The sequence below is a fragment of the Bombus bifarius genome, unplaced genomic scaffold (assembly GCF_011952205.1).
Source record: "Bombus bifarius isolate JDL3187 unplaced genomic scaffold, Bbif_JDL3187 scf7180000007996, whole genome shotgun sequence".
NCBI lineage: Eukaryota > Metazoa > Arthropoda > Insecta > Hymenoptera > Apidae > Bombus > Bombus bifarius.
Window position 1 is genome coordinate 6,393,339 of NW_022884376.1, and position 17,794 is coordinate 6,411,132.

Here is a 17,794-nt window from a genome sequence, read left to right on the forward strand (position 1 = left end):
TGGAAAAAACCGAGTATTTTTAACGGCTTGACAAATTACTTTGACGCCGTATTGACCAAAATTAATTTCAGCTGTCGCACGCTCCAATAAGGCCACTAAATTGCCCGAGATATATTATGTCTATATATATATATATTAGGTCGTTATATTTCCAATTACGAAATCGTTTGATAAAATTATGGCGTGAATTCATTTATTATCTGTAGGATATTGGATGTGGGAAACACGGCAGTATCGGCAGGAAACTGCACTCGTTACGCAATTCCTCTTCAAGGTAGAAAATCGTGAAAGTTTTTTATCCGCTCCTTTGTACTTCCCCAGGCGCGCAAGTAATAAACACCCGAACATGGTATTCCATACAAATTAATTTAATGTATAAATTTCAAGCTAAAAAGTCACATTAATTTTACGTTATACTACAAATAATTTTCGTTTACATTAAAAAGGAGAATCCTTTAAAAGGACAAAGGATAGGTAAATATTTGTTTAAAAAGGTAATTTGTGACTTATATCGTGAAGAATAAAAAAGAGTAAGTAAGAGTAATAGATTCTGAAAATATTATATTTTTGTTTCATCACTTTTTACATGTTACAATACAATCAAAGAATTAATTAAACTTAGGGATACCGAAAACCATAAAAATCGTTCAAAGTGTGCAACGCTGGTCTCCAATTGTTGCACACCGGGAAATTTGGTGGTACCGGTGGAAGATCTCCTCTGTCCCCTACGCGTATGACCAGTTCCATTCCAGTAATGTGATGCCAAGTAAAGTGACAATGAAGTAACCACCACCCTATAAAACAATATATTATATCTTCATCCAAAATGTTTTAAGCACTTACTGTGTTGTAAGTATAATATAAATGAATTTAATTAACATTAATCAAATATTCGAGACAAATGTTCTTAGATGAAGAAGAAGACAGTGCAATTTTCTCAAAAACGGGGAAGAACTACACGCGGAAAATTGTTTCGGAAATACGTATGTATATAATTGAATATCTTACCTGGATTATCCGCCTTGAAACGTATAATTGCATATCCTCCCATTGGAATTTTAACAGTATCTTTACCAGGTGGGTTCGTATATTCTCCATTTTGAAGGCGTTCCGTGTGCTGCTCTATTACTTCGTCTATGTCTGCTGTCGAAACATTTCTATCACCACCAAAATCCCCCATACTAAACACTCTAAATTCGTAACCGTGTAGATGGAACGGATGATATAAGCCTTCCAGTGGTACTATAATAAAATTTTGTTATTTAACATTATCGAATTTGCAATATTTTTTTGCGCAATGAAACAAGATTAGTCTGTTAAATAGGTCAACATTCTTTTATCTTGTTTCGTACTAAAGACAGATACTAGATACCTTGGTCGTATATTACTAGCTCCACGATATTATTTAATCCTGTATTGATAATTTGCGAACATGTGCAAGGTTCCGTGCAATCGTTCTGTACATTTTTCTTGCATATCGTTTGGTAAGAACTACGTTGTGAGAGCAGAGGCGCCGCTGGACTCTCGTACGATATATTACCAAACGTAGAAAGAAGCTGAGAATAATCGTTTGCAGCTGAAACGGAACAAATGTTTTACTAGTAACACAGGATAGACATGGACAAATAAATAATACAAAAATGAAAAACAAGGATAAAACTGAAGAAGAAAATTTTATTCTTTTAGCCGAATACAAATAAGCTGATTTTCGTATAAATAATTTCTTGCGCGTTAGAAATAATTTGCTATGATAAGAAAATGAACAAGAGGACTTGTTCATATGCATATACTTAGTTACTTTCAAAGAAGCATTAAATACAACTTACTGAAATAGGTACGGTACATGTCTGCTACAAATAATGTTCTGTCCCCATACTGACTGTAATTGTAAAAGAAGAAAGGTAATATGTGTCTCTCATCCGGATTAACTTTCAAGAGATCATCATCGGTCTCGAAGGCTTCCAGTTGATTCACGCAAATCCCATTTTCTGTGTTGTCTGTATTGCAATCCTGTCCACTAAGCGGATTATAGGTCTAAAAAATCGAAATCATCAATTAATAGAAATCAAGGAAGAATCAGGTATTACAGTTGTTAGATACACCCAAATAGTATTTGAAAAATAATTGGAAGATTTTAGTCTGAGAAATTTATAAAAGCTAAAGTAGTTCGTGATAATTAAAAATAGAATTAAAGCTACATTTCTTTCTCAGGGAAAGTAAATTTTTATTTAGGATGAATAAAGCAGAGCATGTTTTGATACCTACAACACCATCTGTTGTATCGTTATAAGTAGGACTTGGTCTTGTAGGCCAATTAGGACCACCATCGTATTTTAAGATAGCTAACTGCTGTACTCCAGTTTGTTCACATTCACCAAGTCCACGCACTTGTATCCAATAAGAATCAACATTTTGATTTGCAGTTAGGATAAAATCGACGCGTTCACCTGTATATTTCGAATGCTTATTTTAAATACATAAAACGTAAACTGGTACAATAAAGCAACTTTCTCTCGACTCTGTATTAAAGCAAAAAAAAGTTCTATCATATGGAAAATATTCTTAGTCGTAATAACGTAATAATCTAATCGAACAGCCGATTTCGAAAGGAAAAGTTGAAATTTATCAAACCTGAAGACGAGATTATTTTATCCACTGTTCTGGGTTGCACATTTGCACCATCCTGAGCAATTATGACTAATTGATGTCCTTCGATTCTAAGTTCCGCCAGGCATACTGTACTGAAAGAATTAATCATCCGTATTCTGTGTCGTTCTCCGCTCCTTACGGTATATTCTGTTATCGGTGAATTCGTAGTTTGGCCGGTAACTGGATCCTAAAAACAATTATAATTTATTAATAATTAATAATCTGCTTCTGACGAATAGTATTAGCAAACAGAAACGAAGAAATCGTTTCTATCCGAAATTTACCATTTAATCGCCTAATGCTAAGAGTTTTGCGATCCTTAGACAATATAATATAAAAGAATATTTTTGCAGTAAAGATATACATATAGTTTACCGTCCAATTTCCTAAACCGTTTATAAGTATGTTCTGCGGAGCCTGTCCTGGATCACGTCTATACGAACCAGGATAACGTTCTAACGATAACACATGCATCCAATCACTTAAGAATATGATAATGTCATCTCTATCGTATGATTGATAATGAGGATCTCTAGATGGTGGATCTCTAACAATAAGACCACCATATTGCCCATCTAGCATGTGTGTCCAGATGTGAGAATGGTAGAAATGCGTGCCCGAATTTTCCACTACAAAGTCATATCTAGAACAGGATATCACAAAATTTGTATTTCATTTAGTTTCATACCGTGATATTTTATAAGAAGCTTATTTTACATGAAATGTTTTCTTTTATAATGGACACTAAATTAAAAGGATTAAACCGTAATAACAGTTCGCGTAATCAAATCTTTTATATAATAATAGACAAAAGAAATGAAGGGTGATATATCGTTAAATAGCAGACCGAATAAACGATATCATGATATTTATGGTAACATGAAAAGACAATAAAATATAGACTTTAAAATAGTATTTACCTAAATGACGAAGAAGACGGAATCGGGCATTGTGTGACATAAGGAACACCATCGTAATATTGAAAACCGTTTTGGAAAATTCCGTGCCAATGTATCGTGACTTCATTTCCTGGGGCAGCATTCCGCACGTCTACTATAACGCGATCGTTCAAACACACCTGAAAACGAGTCAAGTGTTTTCTCAAAAAAATTACGATCTATCACAAAAGTGTACTGCACATTTTCGTCTCCTTTGTATTTTCTTTATGCCCGCGTACTTGTCGAAATTAACGAAAAGACAATCTCGAATAGTTATCGAATCTAGCAGTACTTTTATGTCAGATATATGCAAAGAAACTGAAAAATTTATGTAAAATCCTGCTCAAAATACCAGGATCATATGAAGAATACAAAGGAGAAATCGCAGTTCGTTATCATATTACGATTTTTACCTTGATCAATGGTCCTGGTAACTGTCGATTGATAGGTATCAAAGACTTTTCAAATCCATCTCCTAAAATACATTGGAACCTTTGAGATTCCACGTTACAAGCACTGAAAATATTGATATTTAGTTTATTTAATCACCGACTTAAATATGCGAGCATCTTTATTTCTAGCTTATTTTACTGCAGCTATTTTCATAGTTCCACGCTTTAATCAAATATATATCGGCGGCGGCAAATTAACGTAAAACGCTCGTGTGAATTGTCAGGAAAATTGTCAGAAAAATAAAAACAAAGAAAAGACACGCAAACGTGGTGTAAGGTCGTTCGTCTGCACTGGGCTTAGACTCTGTGTAGACTTTCGCCCGCGCGATATCTCTGTGATCATATATCCTTCTTCGTGCTTCCAATTAAAAATAAGGAAAACAGACATACGATCGCAGCGACATCGTAGCGTGCATCTGTTCTAAAGAGTTTAGAAACAAAGGGCAACAAAAGTAATCCTTTGTTAAGAAATATTCCGAATTATAATTGCCGATAAATTCCTGTGATTGATTTTTCGTTTTCCTTTAGGTAGCAAGATATGATGTAAATAATTCTTTACTTGTTCATACAGCAATTATCAGAGATTGACGAATAATATTAATTTATGAAGCGAGTATAACAAACAACGACTTAGCATTAAAGCACAGGTGATTAGGAAGAGAAAGGAAGAAAGAATTTTATAATTTAAGGATTGCGCTAGTTTTGTAATGTGTGAATATCATCCTTATTTTACTGTTATTAATGTTAATTTGTATGGAATTCAGTATAAAGAAATTCTCACTTCAGATGCTATAGAAAAGGTAAATATTACGGAAGGCAGAAGACCGAAATATCAATAGAGCAATGGTTAAAAAACGTTTCAGATACAAAAGGAACAGCGGAAGAGTTTCGATTGTATGTATATTATTGTAGTATATTAAATATATATAAATATATACGTGTAAGACGTGTCTGTCTTATCTGGGAATACACTTTATGAACACACTTTTCTGTGAATGATAATTATACGTATAATATATAGAATAGTTACTGTATTAAGCGTAACAAAATATATATATTCGCGATATAATCGTTTAAAAGAATATATTAACACGTTGACTGCCACGCAGATTTTATTTATTTTATTCTGGAAGCCGCAATAGATTAAAATATACTATACCATAAAATTTATTTTTTGGAAAATATTATATTATATCTGTTCAGGTTTTTCTGACAATTGTTATCAAAACCATTCGCGTCGTTGACAATTTTTTAGTTCATGAAATGTACGTTATTTTAATCATTCTACGAAGTTTAATAAAACGTAGCTCACTGATGACTATCGTGGCAACTAACGTGTTAACGTGTATCTCCTGTCAGATATTACATACATGATCCAAACTTAAAATATTATTCAGTATATATATGTATATCAATACGTACGGTCCTACTGTTGTATAGAATTCAATATTGAAGGAATAATAACAATTTTTAGGTTCTTCGGTATCTGTGCAACTTCGTGCACATTCTTCGGGCGAAGAAAGTACTATCGATGAAGAATTAGGACCATAGTCGTCGGCCCAACCCCAGTACGCTGCGCACAAGTAAAACAATATATTAGAAACGATATTGGAAAATCATCGAATAAAATTATAAAATCTGTCAAACGATCCTAATCAAAGTGAAGCGTAATGGTATAATTTAAATAGCAATAATACGAAGAATAATACGGAAATTTTAAATTTTTATTATTATCAGAAAATTTAAGAGATGAGATTATAAATGTTTCGCGTAAAAATATGCATACGTTAAATACATGTATCAACAAAAAGAGATATAGTAAATGTTTATTAATTCATCCACAAGCATTAATTCCATCATTAAATGCGAACAGGGATTGGTATGCAGACAATGAATCTCCTACGCATATAGTTGAAATAAGCGGTGTCTTTAAAATAGTTCGAGACGTACAAAACACAATAAACTAACTTAAGGAATATTATGAGTTACTCGTTTCAAATGAATCCATATTCATATATGCACAAATTATATACACTAATAATATACTTTGTATAAATAAATTTGCAGTAATTTGACAAATTTTTAATAAACAAATTACATTTGTGAACACTTACGGTTGCTGTACGACAGTTGCACGTGAAACAGCAGAACAATGCAAAATGCATAAAATTTTGTCACATTCTGAAGAATATTAAAAAAATTAACAAGCGTCATTTTCCACTAAAACCAAACGAAGTCCAGCGTTTTATGGGCCTTCCTTTAATTGACTACTACTAACATTTTTTCGCGCTAATAGCTTCAATTTATAGAAAAAAAGCGGGCAATTTAATCATTTTCAAAACTTATCGGCTTATCTACATTTCCGGGTATCGATTTACTTTTAATTACTCTGTAAGTTGTTTATCGTTTGAAAGCTTTTTAGTGCTGGCTTCCTTCAAATTATACAATGTCGAGGACATCACTTAAATGGATAAATGCAAAATCTATTCCACTTATTTGAATTATATGTAACGAACATTCTGATAAGAAACAAACTCAGTGCTGTGTAAACAATTACTATAGAATGCTTTATTATAATTAAACGTAAAAAATAAACTTTTAGTTTCAAATATCTAATGTAAACGTGCCAGACCTCTGGCAGAAATCCGACTTAAATTACATTCTACTGTATAAAACAATACAACAAGGGTATAATATAACATATATAACAATAATTTATCATATTGTTATAACGTCAATTATGGAAGAAAACATTAAAAAGGATTCTTCCATGTTCAATAAAATTTTACATTAAATTCGGTCAGTCGTATATTCTTCATCTCAATTTTGTGTACAATACATGATGTAATACTTAATTCTTACCATTTGTCATTTACGCAACTTATTTATCTTCTTTTTTTTTTCAAAGTTTCGTTTATCTTTTTACACGTAATTGGTGTTCCACTATGCAAATAAAAGCATGTAATTATTGTTTCTTATTATACCCAAAATTGGAATAATAACAAGTACATATTGATAGTATGAATAATGCATGTCACTACGTAGTATAAAGATAACTAAAGTAATAAGTAAGTATATAATAAGTGATTTATTACGTCGAGTTTGCTTAGATAAGTCCGAAACATTTTCCCTCTTTCTATTTTGTCGTATACGCACAAACATGTTAAAAATATCATCTTCAAGGTGACTTAATGTCCTAATCAAAGTATTAAGAAAAGTGTTATATTTTCGTAAGATAGTGTTTTTTAATTCTAACTTATAATTCAGAAATATTTTACTTCTCTGCTTAATTCTGATAATTCAAAAAATAATGCAAAGCATTTAGATTAAAAGGAAATATTGTTTTAAAATGCATCTTTATATTATCTTTTGATGAAAGTCGTAATTTTTCTTTCATATTGTATAATGTAAAAGCATTAAATTCATGAGGTTCATCAAATAATTAACACATTATCCTTTTTTATATTTCAGATGTATTATAATTCATGTTGTATAGCAGATGTACATGTACATATACGAGATGCTCAATCTCCCTTAATTTCTTTTACATAATTGGACATAAATTATTTATACATAAAATGCATTATATTGTTTACTTATCGAGTTGGAAATGCAAACTGACTTATATTTATGAATATAAATAAGTCTGTGGCGTCGCATTCAATATAAAAATACAGTTGTATGTTTGTTTAAATCAAATTTGTAATATATCGAGATGTTTATAGGAAAACTTGCATTATTTATTTAAATAAATATCGCATAGACAATAGTGATGTGCCGAAACGAATAATATTTCAATTCAATGCAAAATATGCGGCATTAATATTTAATATATTGTAAGAAATCCATTCCCGGCTTTTAAAGATATAAAGATTTACAAAAACTTCTGAACAGTATCTTATACCAGCTGCTATTCAACTTGTGGATGAGATCATATCTCATTCTTCGAGGAAGAAATATTGCCCAGCTTTCTTCTGTTCCAAATCCTATTAACAATAAAATAAAATATGTACGAGAAAATTGATGACATAAAAAAAAGGTAATATCTAAAATAAAGTAACATACTTTCACGGACTGGCTCTTATTAATCCTCGGTCTGAAATTGTTTGGATCTCTTCTGAACGTAATACCCAAAAGTTCTAAAAACCTGTTCATTCCATTTAATAGAGATTGCGGACTATGAGCTGTAGTCGCTAATGATGGAGTACCGGAAAATACAATTACACGGTCAGCCAAGTACGTAGCCATGATAAAGTCATGCTCTACTACGAATCCAGTTTTCTTCGCATGTAAAATAAACCTAAAATAATCGCGTATTTTGATAATTTTTTTTAATAATACAGATTAATACAAAAAGCCAGAATTTTCAATTACCGTTTTATTACTTTAGCTGCAACTAAACGTTGCTCAGAGTCCAGATAAGCAGAAGGTTCATCGATTAAATAAACATCGGCAGGCTTTCCAAGACATAAAGCTAAAGCCACTCGTTGTAATTCTCCTCCAGAGAGATTCTGTACTTCTTGATCCATAATATCATCTATTTTTAACGGTTTCATAACGTCCGTTACAAATTGAGGATGAACATAAGCGTCCCTAATTTTTTCATGTAATAATTGCCGTACAATGCCTTGAGATTTGGGACTAATTTTTTGTGGTTTGTAACTAATATGTAACTGGGGAATACTTCCTACAAAGAATAAAATTAAATCATTTAATATCAATAATTAAATCATTTACTTTTTTATTTAATACATAACGAATATATGAAAAATTTCTTGACTGAAGTAAATCTGACTTTACTTACCCGATCCATCATCAGGTGGCAAATTACCAGCCAACATTCTGATGAATGTCGTTTTTCCCGTTCCATTTTCACCAAGTAGCACGAGAATTTCTGAATCAGTAAATTGACCCTTCTCAACATTTAATTTAAAAGAACCCATTGTCTTCGTCATCGCGGGATATTCGTAATGATTCATGCGTTTGACTTCTTCCTCGGTTGCACTTTCGGCTACTTTAAATACAAGAGATTCCTCACGGAATCTCAAATTTTCGGTTGGCACAAAACCATCGAGGAAAATATTTATACCTTCTCTAACAGAGAAAGGCATAGTAACAACACCATACGCTCCCGGAACACCATAAAGGCAACAAATAAAATCAGACAAATAGTCTAAAACTGATAAGTCATGTTCCACTACTATTATGAACCTGATAAATAGGAATGATATTTTAGATTATATGTATATTTTTATTATATTATTTAAATTATTTATACTATTTACTTATCGGGATGAATAAGAGATCGAATCGTCACAGCCGCATTGAGGCGTTGCTTTACATCTAAATATGAAGATGGTTCATCAAACATAAAAATGTCTCCATTTTGAATGCATACCATAGCACATGCAAAACGTTGAAGTTCTCCACCAGAAAGTGCATCAATACCTCTATCACGTATGTGCATTAAATCTAAAAAAAATTCAATAGTTCCATTGTTAAAAATCGGCTTCCTCGCTTAATTTTTATTATTTTATCGCTGTTCTTAAAATATCTTAAAGATATAAATTATTAACAGTAATTTGAACTGACCCAACATTTTACAAATTTCCATCTGGTTTTTACACTCATCCTTTTTATCTAAAAGCTGTTGTACAGTGCCTTTTACAGCTTTAGGAATTTGATCTACGTACTGAGGTTTGATAAGAGCTTTTAAATCATCTTCCAATATTTTGGTAAAATAATTCTGCAATTCACTACCTCTAAAATGGCTTAAAATTTCTGTCCAATCTGGTGGATCCTATATTAATTAAACGAAAAAATTCCATAAACTTTAAAAAAAATGTATATTATGTAAAGAAAATATATTATTATACATACTGAAAATCGTCCTAAATTAGGCTTTTGTTTGCCTGCCAAAATTTTAAGAGCAGTTGATTTCCCAATTCCATTAGTTCCAACCAAACCTAATACTTCTCCAGGTCTTGGAATAGGCAGTCTGTGCAGTTTAAATGAATTTTTTGAATAACGATGTGTCGTTTCTTTCTCTAAATTACTAGGAAGATTAATAATAGATATTGCCTCGAATGGACATTTCTAAAAATACATATATATACATATATTATAATTTTAAAATATTAAATTGCTTATTATTAATTTAATATAATAATATTGTACTCCATTATTCACTAATATTTCTCTATAACATTTCTTATTATACCTTGACACAAATACCACATCCAATACACAGTTCTTCAGATATTGATGCTATCTTACTATTAGGAGTAACTTCTATACAAAGTTTTCCCATTCGTACTACTGGACAAGATCTTTTGCATTCTTGCCTGCACCGTTTTGGTTTACATTTATCAGAATTAACAATAGCTATACGAGTCAACCGATCAGTTTCCTCCATTGACTTTTTTGGTGGCATGATGGTAAAATATTTACCTGCCTGAAAATGTTATTATAGAAATTAAATTTAACAAAGAAATATTTAAAATTTATCATAATTTTAAATTCTATTACTTTCTAAATATTAAATTAGGTGCATAATACAAAATTTTAAATAATATCATCGCTATAATATTACAAATAATTGCAGTTATTAAATAAGAAATATTAAATTGACATAACAAATTGACAATGAAATTACAACTTAAATGTGAATATTCTAACAAGAATGTATCCAAACAATCAAAATATATACACTAGATTGAAAATAATGTAGAACTTTATTAAATATATCATATTTTGAAATAATTGAATTTGTTTAATCAAAATTTTTCTCAACGAGGAATATTATTAAATAATTGAACTACTTAGAAAATATTTCAACATATGTTCTGCTTATATTTCGTCATAAACGAGTAACCACTTTTTCAATTAGGGCTGTATGAAATGAAAGAATGTAATGAAAATGAAAGACAATAAATTAATATTAAACATGTTATATTATAATTTTCATATATTTGCATTTAATTAAAATGTTTAAATACATGAAAATACAATGCTCAGTTCTACCACGAGTTTCTAACCTCAGGCAATTAATAATAAAACATGTTAATGTAATGGTACTTTATAAATATACCACATAATTAATAAAAATAATTTTTTTCGTATGTGTTAGGCCATTACTTCATAGTACTTAATATAGGCTTGTATAAACGTATACCTGTCAAAACCAAAAACGTGGAGGAAACTCCTTTACAACCTTTTCGAAGGAGCTTCCGCACTCGTACACCACCACATGCCCTTACTTCGATCATAGAATATAGAAATGACATAGAGTACGTACTCGATAAGAGATGTATCTTTTTAAATAACTTTTAATTCTTATAATAATCGTAACATTCTTCTAACTACAATAAAACATTTATATATTGTTAATATAGACGAATCACATAATTTTATAAAAATTTGCATAAAGTAGTAAACAATTTATTCTCAGCCTCCCGGCCATAAAAGGAACTTGTTTTCATAATTATTTTCTTCATTGACTTGCATTTACTGATGTATAGCATTCACAGTGTTATATATTAGTGAATGTATTCTCGTTTATCCATTTACCTACTTACACATGCATCCATTCATACAAAATTTTTACATACATAATTTAGTTTTTAATTTCTAAAAAAAAAGAAGAATGTATAAACTGCGAAACATATAATTGTCATTATTCACAATTTATATTATACTTTGACTTTAAGATTTGTATTAATGTACATAGAAACAGAATCATTTATTATAATAGAAAAAAATAATACACAATATAAATTGAACGAAATTATTATAAATTATTATTTAACTTTCCGGGTATTTCCAAAGATTGCGATATACGCTAGTGTACGCCACCTAGGTCGGTATGTATATTATATCATTTATATCTTCCATGAAGCATTATAAAGATTTGTTCTGAAGATTTAAGCATAGAATAGTAGGAATTACTTATATCTTCTGATTTTGTAGTGAGTACTACCTCAAAATAATGTCATTTTACTCCTTAGAGACTTTAGTTCCTGACTGTTTCAACAATACATTACTCTGATGTATATGAACAAATATTAGCCTAACCGTATTTGGTTTTAAAGCAGGTGTCATATGACAGTTCTTGATGCGTCTTTTGTTTATACAATTCACTTAATTGATGCAGTGTCAAAGATTAGTGTACTGTAATGTACTATAATACTTACTATTTATTATTACATGTAAGATCTTTGTATTTATACATAACAATTTTTGAGACTTGTATATTATAAAAAATGGCGGTTTCATGTAAACATTTTCTTTTGTAAATTTTTTTACTTCCTGTCTAATGTTGGTCACCATTTTTGTTCGTAAATCTTTTTATAAAATTATTACGAATATTTAGTAATTATATCTATGTTTTATAGATTAATTTTCAGTAATGTTTTGATCAGTCTTTGTTAATTAGATTTGTTGAGATCTATTTTTTATGATATATTATATTAATATCTTTCTTAAGATATATTCTAAATTTTCCAATCGTTTACTTTCCAAATGGTTTTAATTTTACTTTTTATCCAAAAACATGTTAAATATATTAATATATTTTTTTATTTATATCATAATATAGCTGTTGCATTAAGTGGAATGGAGCGAAGTATTCATGAAATGTTGAAAGATGCTCCATCTTTAAATGATAGCGATAGTGCAGTTCATAGTGGAACTCCTCCACCTCATGTACCAAATAATTGTAATAATGAAAATCAACCCAGACCAGCTACAATAAACTTAACATTGGGCAGTCCTATATCTCAAATGTGTAAGTGGGATTTGTATTAATGAAGTATAATCTAATAAATCTATTGCAAAGAATTAATTTGAACATTACTCAAATATTTTTGTATATCTAATAGCTGTAACAGTATCTCCAAATACACCTATTCAGAATGGTGATACACAGACAATGCGTACTGCTCAAAGTAAAATTGAAAGCATTAAAAATTGGAGTATTTCTACATATAAGTGTACAAGACAATTAATGTATGAAAAACTTGGGAAAACATCCCGTACAGTAGATTCAGGTAAGTTCTATATAATATAGCTTAATGTTATTTATGTTTTTTATATAACTGTTATATCTTTCCTTTTATAGAACTTGAAACACAAATTGAATTATTAAGAGATACTCAAAGAAAGTACTGCAATGTGTTACGATTATCTAGAGCATTAGCTTCTCATTTTCATCATGTTGTTCAAACGCAACATGCTTTAGGGGAAGCATTTTCTGAGTTAGCACAAAAATCTCCAGAGTTACAAGAAGAGTTTCTATATAATTCAGAAACTCAAAGGAATTTGACCAAAAATGGTGAGACATTATTAGGGGCCTTAAACTTTTTTGTTTCTTCAGTAAATACACTTTGTAATAAAACTATCGAAGACACATTATTTACAGTACGACAATATGAAACAGCAAGGTAATTGTTAATATCACACTGTTTTAACAAGAGAAATAGTTAAATATACTTTGCAAATACTTATAAACAAAAGAGGTTTGTTTACAGAATAGAATACGATGCCTATAGAACAGATCTTGAAGCATTAGCACAAGTAACAAAAAACGATAGCAGCAATGCAGCAAGATTGGAAGCAGCACAGGCAAATTATGAAGAGCATAAGCAAAATTTTGAAAAACTAAGATCAGATGTTTCGATTAAACTTAAATTTTTAGATGAAAATAGAGTATGTTATTAGATTTAATTTTTTATATTATATTCTTTTAAAATGTTACATATTGTGATAATTTTTTTTCTTATTACAGATCAAGGTAATGCATAAACAGTTATTATTATTCCATAATGCAGTATCTGCTTATTTTTCTGGAAATCAAACTGCTCTGGAAGCCACACTGAAGCAATTTAACATAAAAGTTAAATCACCAAATTCATCTTTACCATCGTGGCTTGAACAGTAGTTACATTAGAAGAAATGAATTCAAGTTATGGGAAACATGAACAAAAAAATGCATTCGTCCATACGAATTTCTTCTTGAAAGACAAAGGAAATGACAAGGTAGAACAACTTTCAAACACTCTTGAAAACGTACTAAAGGACACTGCTGTCAGTTTCAATAGGTTTTTGAAGAAGAATAGATTGTCATCTAAAAACAGACTGAATAATTTCTGAATTATGCTTTAAATATTGGCCAATATTCGTGATACATGTCATATGTATCAGTGAATTTCAATTATATAATTAATAATTATATGCAACAGTTAATAATAATGAATAACTTCTGATGAAAGATTTAATGAAGATTCTTTTTATTCGATAGCAATGCTTACAAAACTTTAAAGGCAATAGATATTTAATTTTTATATCTGACTTAAAGAAGTTCTAATGTAAATACATAAACTATGATGATATATTGAGCTTTGAATTTTACGGTATGTACAAAACAGCATTGATTCTTTATTTATATTAGCATCAATTTAAATTTGATAAACTAAACAAATTGAGAACTATATTATTTTAATATTCCTCATTTCATTTTAAATATGAAGATATTGACTGAATTTTAACTTTGATTCTCTTATAACTATTAGGTCAAGATATATTCCTTATTTACGCACGTTGTTAAATTTAATCTATCTTAAAAGAAAGAGAATTTGAGTACTTCCAACTACACAGGATCAAAAAAGATTATATCATATTTTTAAAATATGCGGTGCTAATTAAAATGAGCGAAAAAAATGCCAATATTAGACGGTTTAATTTAATAAGTGCTGTATGTTAGTTTGATACAATCATTTTTGGACATTAAATGTTCAATATTTCTACACATTTATTATTATATGTAGACTGCGGATTTTTATGCATTTTATAGCAAATTTAAAAGTGCAAAATTGAACAGAATGTATGTGATATGAAGAAGTATATAAAATATCGTATAGTGCTTTCTGTGTACTTGTACCTAAAATAAGGTACTTGTATTGTCTAAAACAATTTTCTGCTAAGACTATACTCTTTTAATCATATACTAAAAAATGTGAATTTGTATAAATATCCGCAGTCTAGTTGTATGTATATATTGGCTTTATTTATAATTTTTTTATGTAATAGTCAATTGTTTTGATAAAAATAGGAACAAGTTACATGCTTATGATTAGCCTAATCATATTTTTAAATTAATGGTACTTCCTTTGTGCAATTAATATTTATACAAAGATGCTTGTAACTAAGTTTACTTAATTTTACTTTCTTTTTCAGATTATGTTATATACATTTTTACAAAATAAATAATTTTTATTTTGTTATTAAACATATTATCATAACACAAAAGATAATATGTAATTATAATATCTAACTTTCAGAAAACTTTTGGGTATTTTAATATAGAAAATATAACGTTTATTTACATTTTTATATATACCACAGTATTGGTTTACTAAAACAAAGAATCAATTTTGATTAATGTGTGAAAAGGAAAATATTTAACTGTTGCAAAACAGATTCAAACTAGTCATATTTTATAAGTGAATATTTAAAAATTAAATGGCTTGTGTAAAATTATAATTTTATATACTTTCATACACATTGACATTATGTATACAAATATTTCTTTTAAAGCAGCACTATTGTGTATACTGAAACGTTATGAATTATTACGCTTCATAATTAGAAAAATTTTTAGTATAGATATAATAAATGTATGTACATTGTCATTATTGTTTGTTGCTTATACTTAAAGTTTACAGTAACATTAATAGTAACTTAAACCATAAAAATGAAGCTAGTTATATTATGATATCATCAATGCGTCTTATCATGTTTTAAACTAACTCTTCCAATGTGATCATAATATAAATTTTCAAATACACATATAATAATGTGTATTAGTGAATTGTACATCAAATAAATGTACAATTCACTTTCCAAATTTTTGCGAATTATCATCATTATACATCTACATTTATGTATAAAGCAAAAATTATGATTCATACTGTAATAATAACATTTTATTTTTTTACACAATGCAAATTGACTTAATATATAATTTCTGAAAATTATTACATCTTTTTATTATGAATCTATAGAAAATACATTCCATTATTTAACAGGTTTTTTAGGAATGTTTAGACCAACAAAAGCAAATACTGTAATTAAATAAAAATAAAATCTTATATTTATTAAGTAGAAATAAGAATGAGAAGTTACACAGAATAACTTGAAATATCCAGTTGAAGCACTTTTTAAGTTATGAAATGTATTGTAGCTACTATATTATGTTCCTAATCATGATGTTATTGTGTGTATATTATGTGTATACAAACTTCAAACAATAAATGAATGCTTATATATCTTGCTTTGTATAGAATTCTTGTTAATTACTAGCACTGTTTCCTATCAAAATATCAAGTTTTATTTAAAAACTAGAAATGTATTATCAAAAAGGTAATTATAGTATTTTGTATATTTATTATTTTCATAGAATATTTTCATAAAATATATAAGTGTTTTACAAGAATTAATTGGTAAATAATTATAAATAACAATAAATACATACAGAAAGAGAAGTAACTTGAAATACAGTTAGGTTTAAAAAGTATATTTAATAGAGGACCTAATTAATTTACAAAATTGACTATTCATTGCTTTCAGAATTCTGCTCTTTTCGTGCTGCATCTAAAGCAGCCTGAGTCTTTTCAAATTCCTCCATGTTTTTACGAGTGATAGCAGATTGCACTTCCATAAATATTTGCATTACTTTATGATTCGCGTGGATATGTTTGCCTGAACAGTTCTCTATGCATTGAATCTATGGCAAATTTAAAAACATAATAAAAAAACAAATTTTATATTTTTTAGTACATAAGTACTTGTAGATTCAATATAATTGTGATGGGATACATGCATTTTATAAATAAAACCAATGATACATTTTAAATTTAATTATAACATACCTCTTCTGTAGATATATCCCTTGACATAAATGTACTCATGCATGTCTTGAAACATGTTTCAGATATTTGATTAAACAAACTATGGAAATCTTTCATCTATAAAAAATACAACATTAATACATAAAAATGTGATTTTATCGGTATTTCTATGTACAATAGATGAAATAGGTTAGGAGTAAATAATCAATTACTAGGCATGGATTATTAATAATTAAGTACATTTCTGATAATCGAAGCATCCATATTTGAATTATTTATTTTAATTCCCAACTTAAATAATAAGTTTACAATGTCACAGTATTCGCCGGTTTTACTTTTATCCAGGTTATGTCACTTAAATGTACTTCGAATTAGTATCGATAACTTCAATATCGATCGTTGATATGTTTTGATCGATTTTGGTAAACAAAAGCTCGAATAAAATAATTTTAATTAAAAATTGTTAATTAATGAAATAACAATATTGCAATAACTTTGCAAAGTCACAATCATTAATGACTAATCTCATCTTGCGTTTATATGTTACGTTATTGAAACATGATTAAATTACTTACATATACGTATGTACATATATACATACAACTATTAAATAATTGTTTTCTTTCTACCTTTAAACACTTATTATAAATATTATATAGTTTAGAAACTGTAATACTTTCAGCGACTTATGATAGCTTAAATTTCTTCCCAAATAAAGACTAAGTCAACGTATATGCAGAATATTTGAAATACTCAAGAACGTAGTACAATTTGAAATTTGTAACATAATATGTGTTGTACATTTCTTTCAATATTATTTATCTGTGACATATTTTATTTTCTCGATTAA

General features: G+C 28.8%; 4 protein-coding genes across 6 annotated transcripts; 1 reads left to right on the forward strand and 3 right to left on the reverse strand.

The window, feature by feature from the left end:
- Positions 1–535: 535 nt before the first annotated feature.
- Positions 536–6,301, reverse strand: LOC117206107 (laccase-4-like). Of its 2 annotated transcripts, none has more exons than XM_033445114.1 (11): positions 6,154–6,297; positions 5,462–5,612; positions 4,001–4,103; positions 3,570–3,727; positions 3,025–3,292; positions 2,632–2,836; positions 2,266–2,447; positions 1,827–2,034; positions 1,373–1,576; positions 1,009–1,242; positions 536–794 (listed from the first exon to the last, which is right to left on the reverse strand). In XM_033445114.1, the coding sequence occupies exons 1-11, from the start codon at positions 6,251–6,253 to the stop codon at positions 619–621; spliced, it is 1,989 nt and encodes a 662-aa protein (XP_033301005.1). In that variant the 5' UTR covers positions 6,254–6,297; the 3' UTR covers positions 536–618. The 2 variants fall into 2 exon arrangements, with proteins under 2 accessions (XP_033301005.1, XP_033301006.1); XM_033445115.1 differs by lacking the exon at positions 536–794 and adding an exon at positions 870–925 and having other exon boundaries at positions 964–1,242; positions 6,154–6,301.
- Positions 6,302–7,497: 1,196 nt separating this feature from the next.
- Positions 7,498–11,345, reverse strand: LOC117206091 (ATP-binding cassette sub-family E member 1). Its single transcript, XM_033445092.1, has 9 exons — positions 11,214–11,345; positions 10,260–10,493; positions 9,920–10,135; positions 9,632–9,839; positions 9,325–9,511; positions 8,844–9,250; positions 8,414–8,726; positions 8,105–8,339; positions 7,498–8,025 (listed from the first exon to the last, which is right to left on the reverse strand). The coding sequence occupies exons 2-9, from the start codon at positions 10,470–10,472 to the stop codon at positions 7,978–7,980; spliced, it is 1,827 nt and encodes a 608-aa protein (XP_033300983.1). The 5' UTR covers positions 10,473–10,493; positions 11,214–11,345; the 3' UTR covers positions 7,498–7,977.
- Positions 11,346–11,871: 526 nt separating this feature from the next.
- LOC117206096 (arfaptin-2) lies at positions 11,872–16,367 on the forward strand. 2 transcript variants are annotated; one of them, XM_033445097.1, is made up of 6 exons: positions 11,872–12,006; positions 12,636–12,824; positions 12,919–13,086; positions 13,158–13,479; positions 13,567–13,744; positions 13,824–16,367. In XM_033445097.1, the coding sequence occupies exons 2-6, from the start codon at positions 12,653–12,655 to the stop codon at positions 13,974–13,976; spliced, it is 993 nt and encodes a 330-aa protein (XP_033300988.1). In that variant the 5' UTR covers positions 11,872–12,006; positions 12,636–12,652; the 3' UTR covers positions 13,977–16,367. The 2 variants fall into 2 exon arrangements, with proteins under 2 accessions (XP_033300988.1, XP_033300989.1); XM_033445098.1 differs by lacking the exon at positions 11,872–12,006 and adding an exon at positions 12,020–12,246.
- A 160-nt stretch (positions 16,368–16,527) lies between these two features.
- Positions 16,528–17,510, reverse strand: LOC117206099 (mitochondrial import inner membrane translocase subunit Tim10B-like). The gene is made up of 3 exons (XM_033445102.1): positions 17,185–17,510; positions 16,966–17,061; positions 16,528–16,820 (listed from the first exon to the last, which is right to left on the reverse strand). Exons 1-3 carry the CDS (start codon positions 17,206–17,208, stop codon positions 16,647–16,649), a joined length of 294 nt encoding a protein of 97 aa, XP_033300993.1. The 5' UTR covers positions 17,209–17,510; the 3' UTR covers positions 16,528–16,646.
- Positions 17,511–17,794: the final 284 nt, after the last annotated feature.

Excerpts from the sequence above, each read along its gene's own strand:
- LOC117206107 (XM_033445114.1), bottom strand. The coding sequence starts at position 6,253 with ATGACGCTTGTTAATTTTTTTAATATTCTTCAGAATGTGACAAAATTT. Across the intron at positions 3,728-4,000 it reads TACCAGGACCATTGATCAAG|GTGTGTTTGAACGATCGCGT; the intron begins GTAAAAATCGTA and ends ACTCGTTTTCAG. Across the intron at positions 2,448-2,631 it reads TAAAATAATCTCGTCTTCAG|GTGAACGCGTCGATTTTATC; the intron begins GTTTGATAAATT and ends CGAAATATACAG.
- LOC117206091 (XM_033445092.1), bottom strand. The coding sequence starts at position 10,472 with ATGCCACCAAAAAAGTCAATGGAGGAAACTGATCGGTTGACTCGTATA. Across the intron at positions 9,840-9,919 it reads CTAATTTAGGACGATTTTCA|GATCCACCAGATTGGACAGA; the intron begins GTATGTATAATA and ends TAATTAATATAG. Across the intron at positions 8,340-8,413 it reads GCAGCTAAAGTAATAAAACG|GTTTATTTTACATGCGAAGA; the intron begins GTAATTGAAAAT and ends CGATTATTTTAG.
- LOC117206096 (XM_033445097.1), top strand. The coding sequence starts at position 12,653 with ATGGAGCGAAGTATTCATGAAATGTTGAAAGATGCTCCATCTTTAAAT. Across the intron at positions 12,825-12,918 it reads CAGTCCTATATCTCAAATGT|CTGTAACAGTATCTCCAAAT; the intron begins GTAAGTGGGATT and ends TATATCTAATAG. Across the intron at positions 13,745-13,823 it reads AATTTTTAGATGAAAATAGA|ATCAAGGTAATGCATAAACA; the intron begins GTATGTTATTAG and ends TTCTTATTACAG.
- LOC117206099 (XM_033445102.1), bottom strand. The coding sequence starts at position 17,208 with ATGGATGCTTCGATTATCAGAAAT. Across the intron at positions 17,062-17,184 it reads ATGCTTCGATTATCAGAAAT|ATGAAAGATTTCCATAGTTT; the intron begins GTACTTAATTAT and ends TATTTTTTATAG. Across the intron at positions 16,821-16,965 it reads GGGATATATCTACAGAAGAG|ATTCAATGCATAGAGAACTG; the intron begins GTATGTTATAAT and ends AATTTGCCATAG.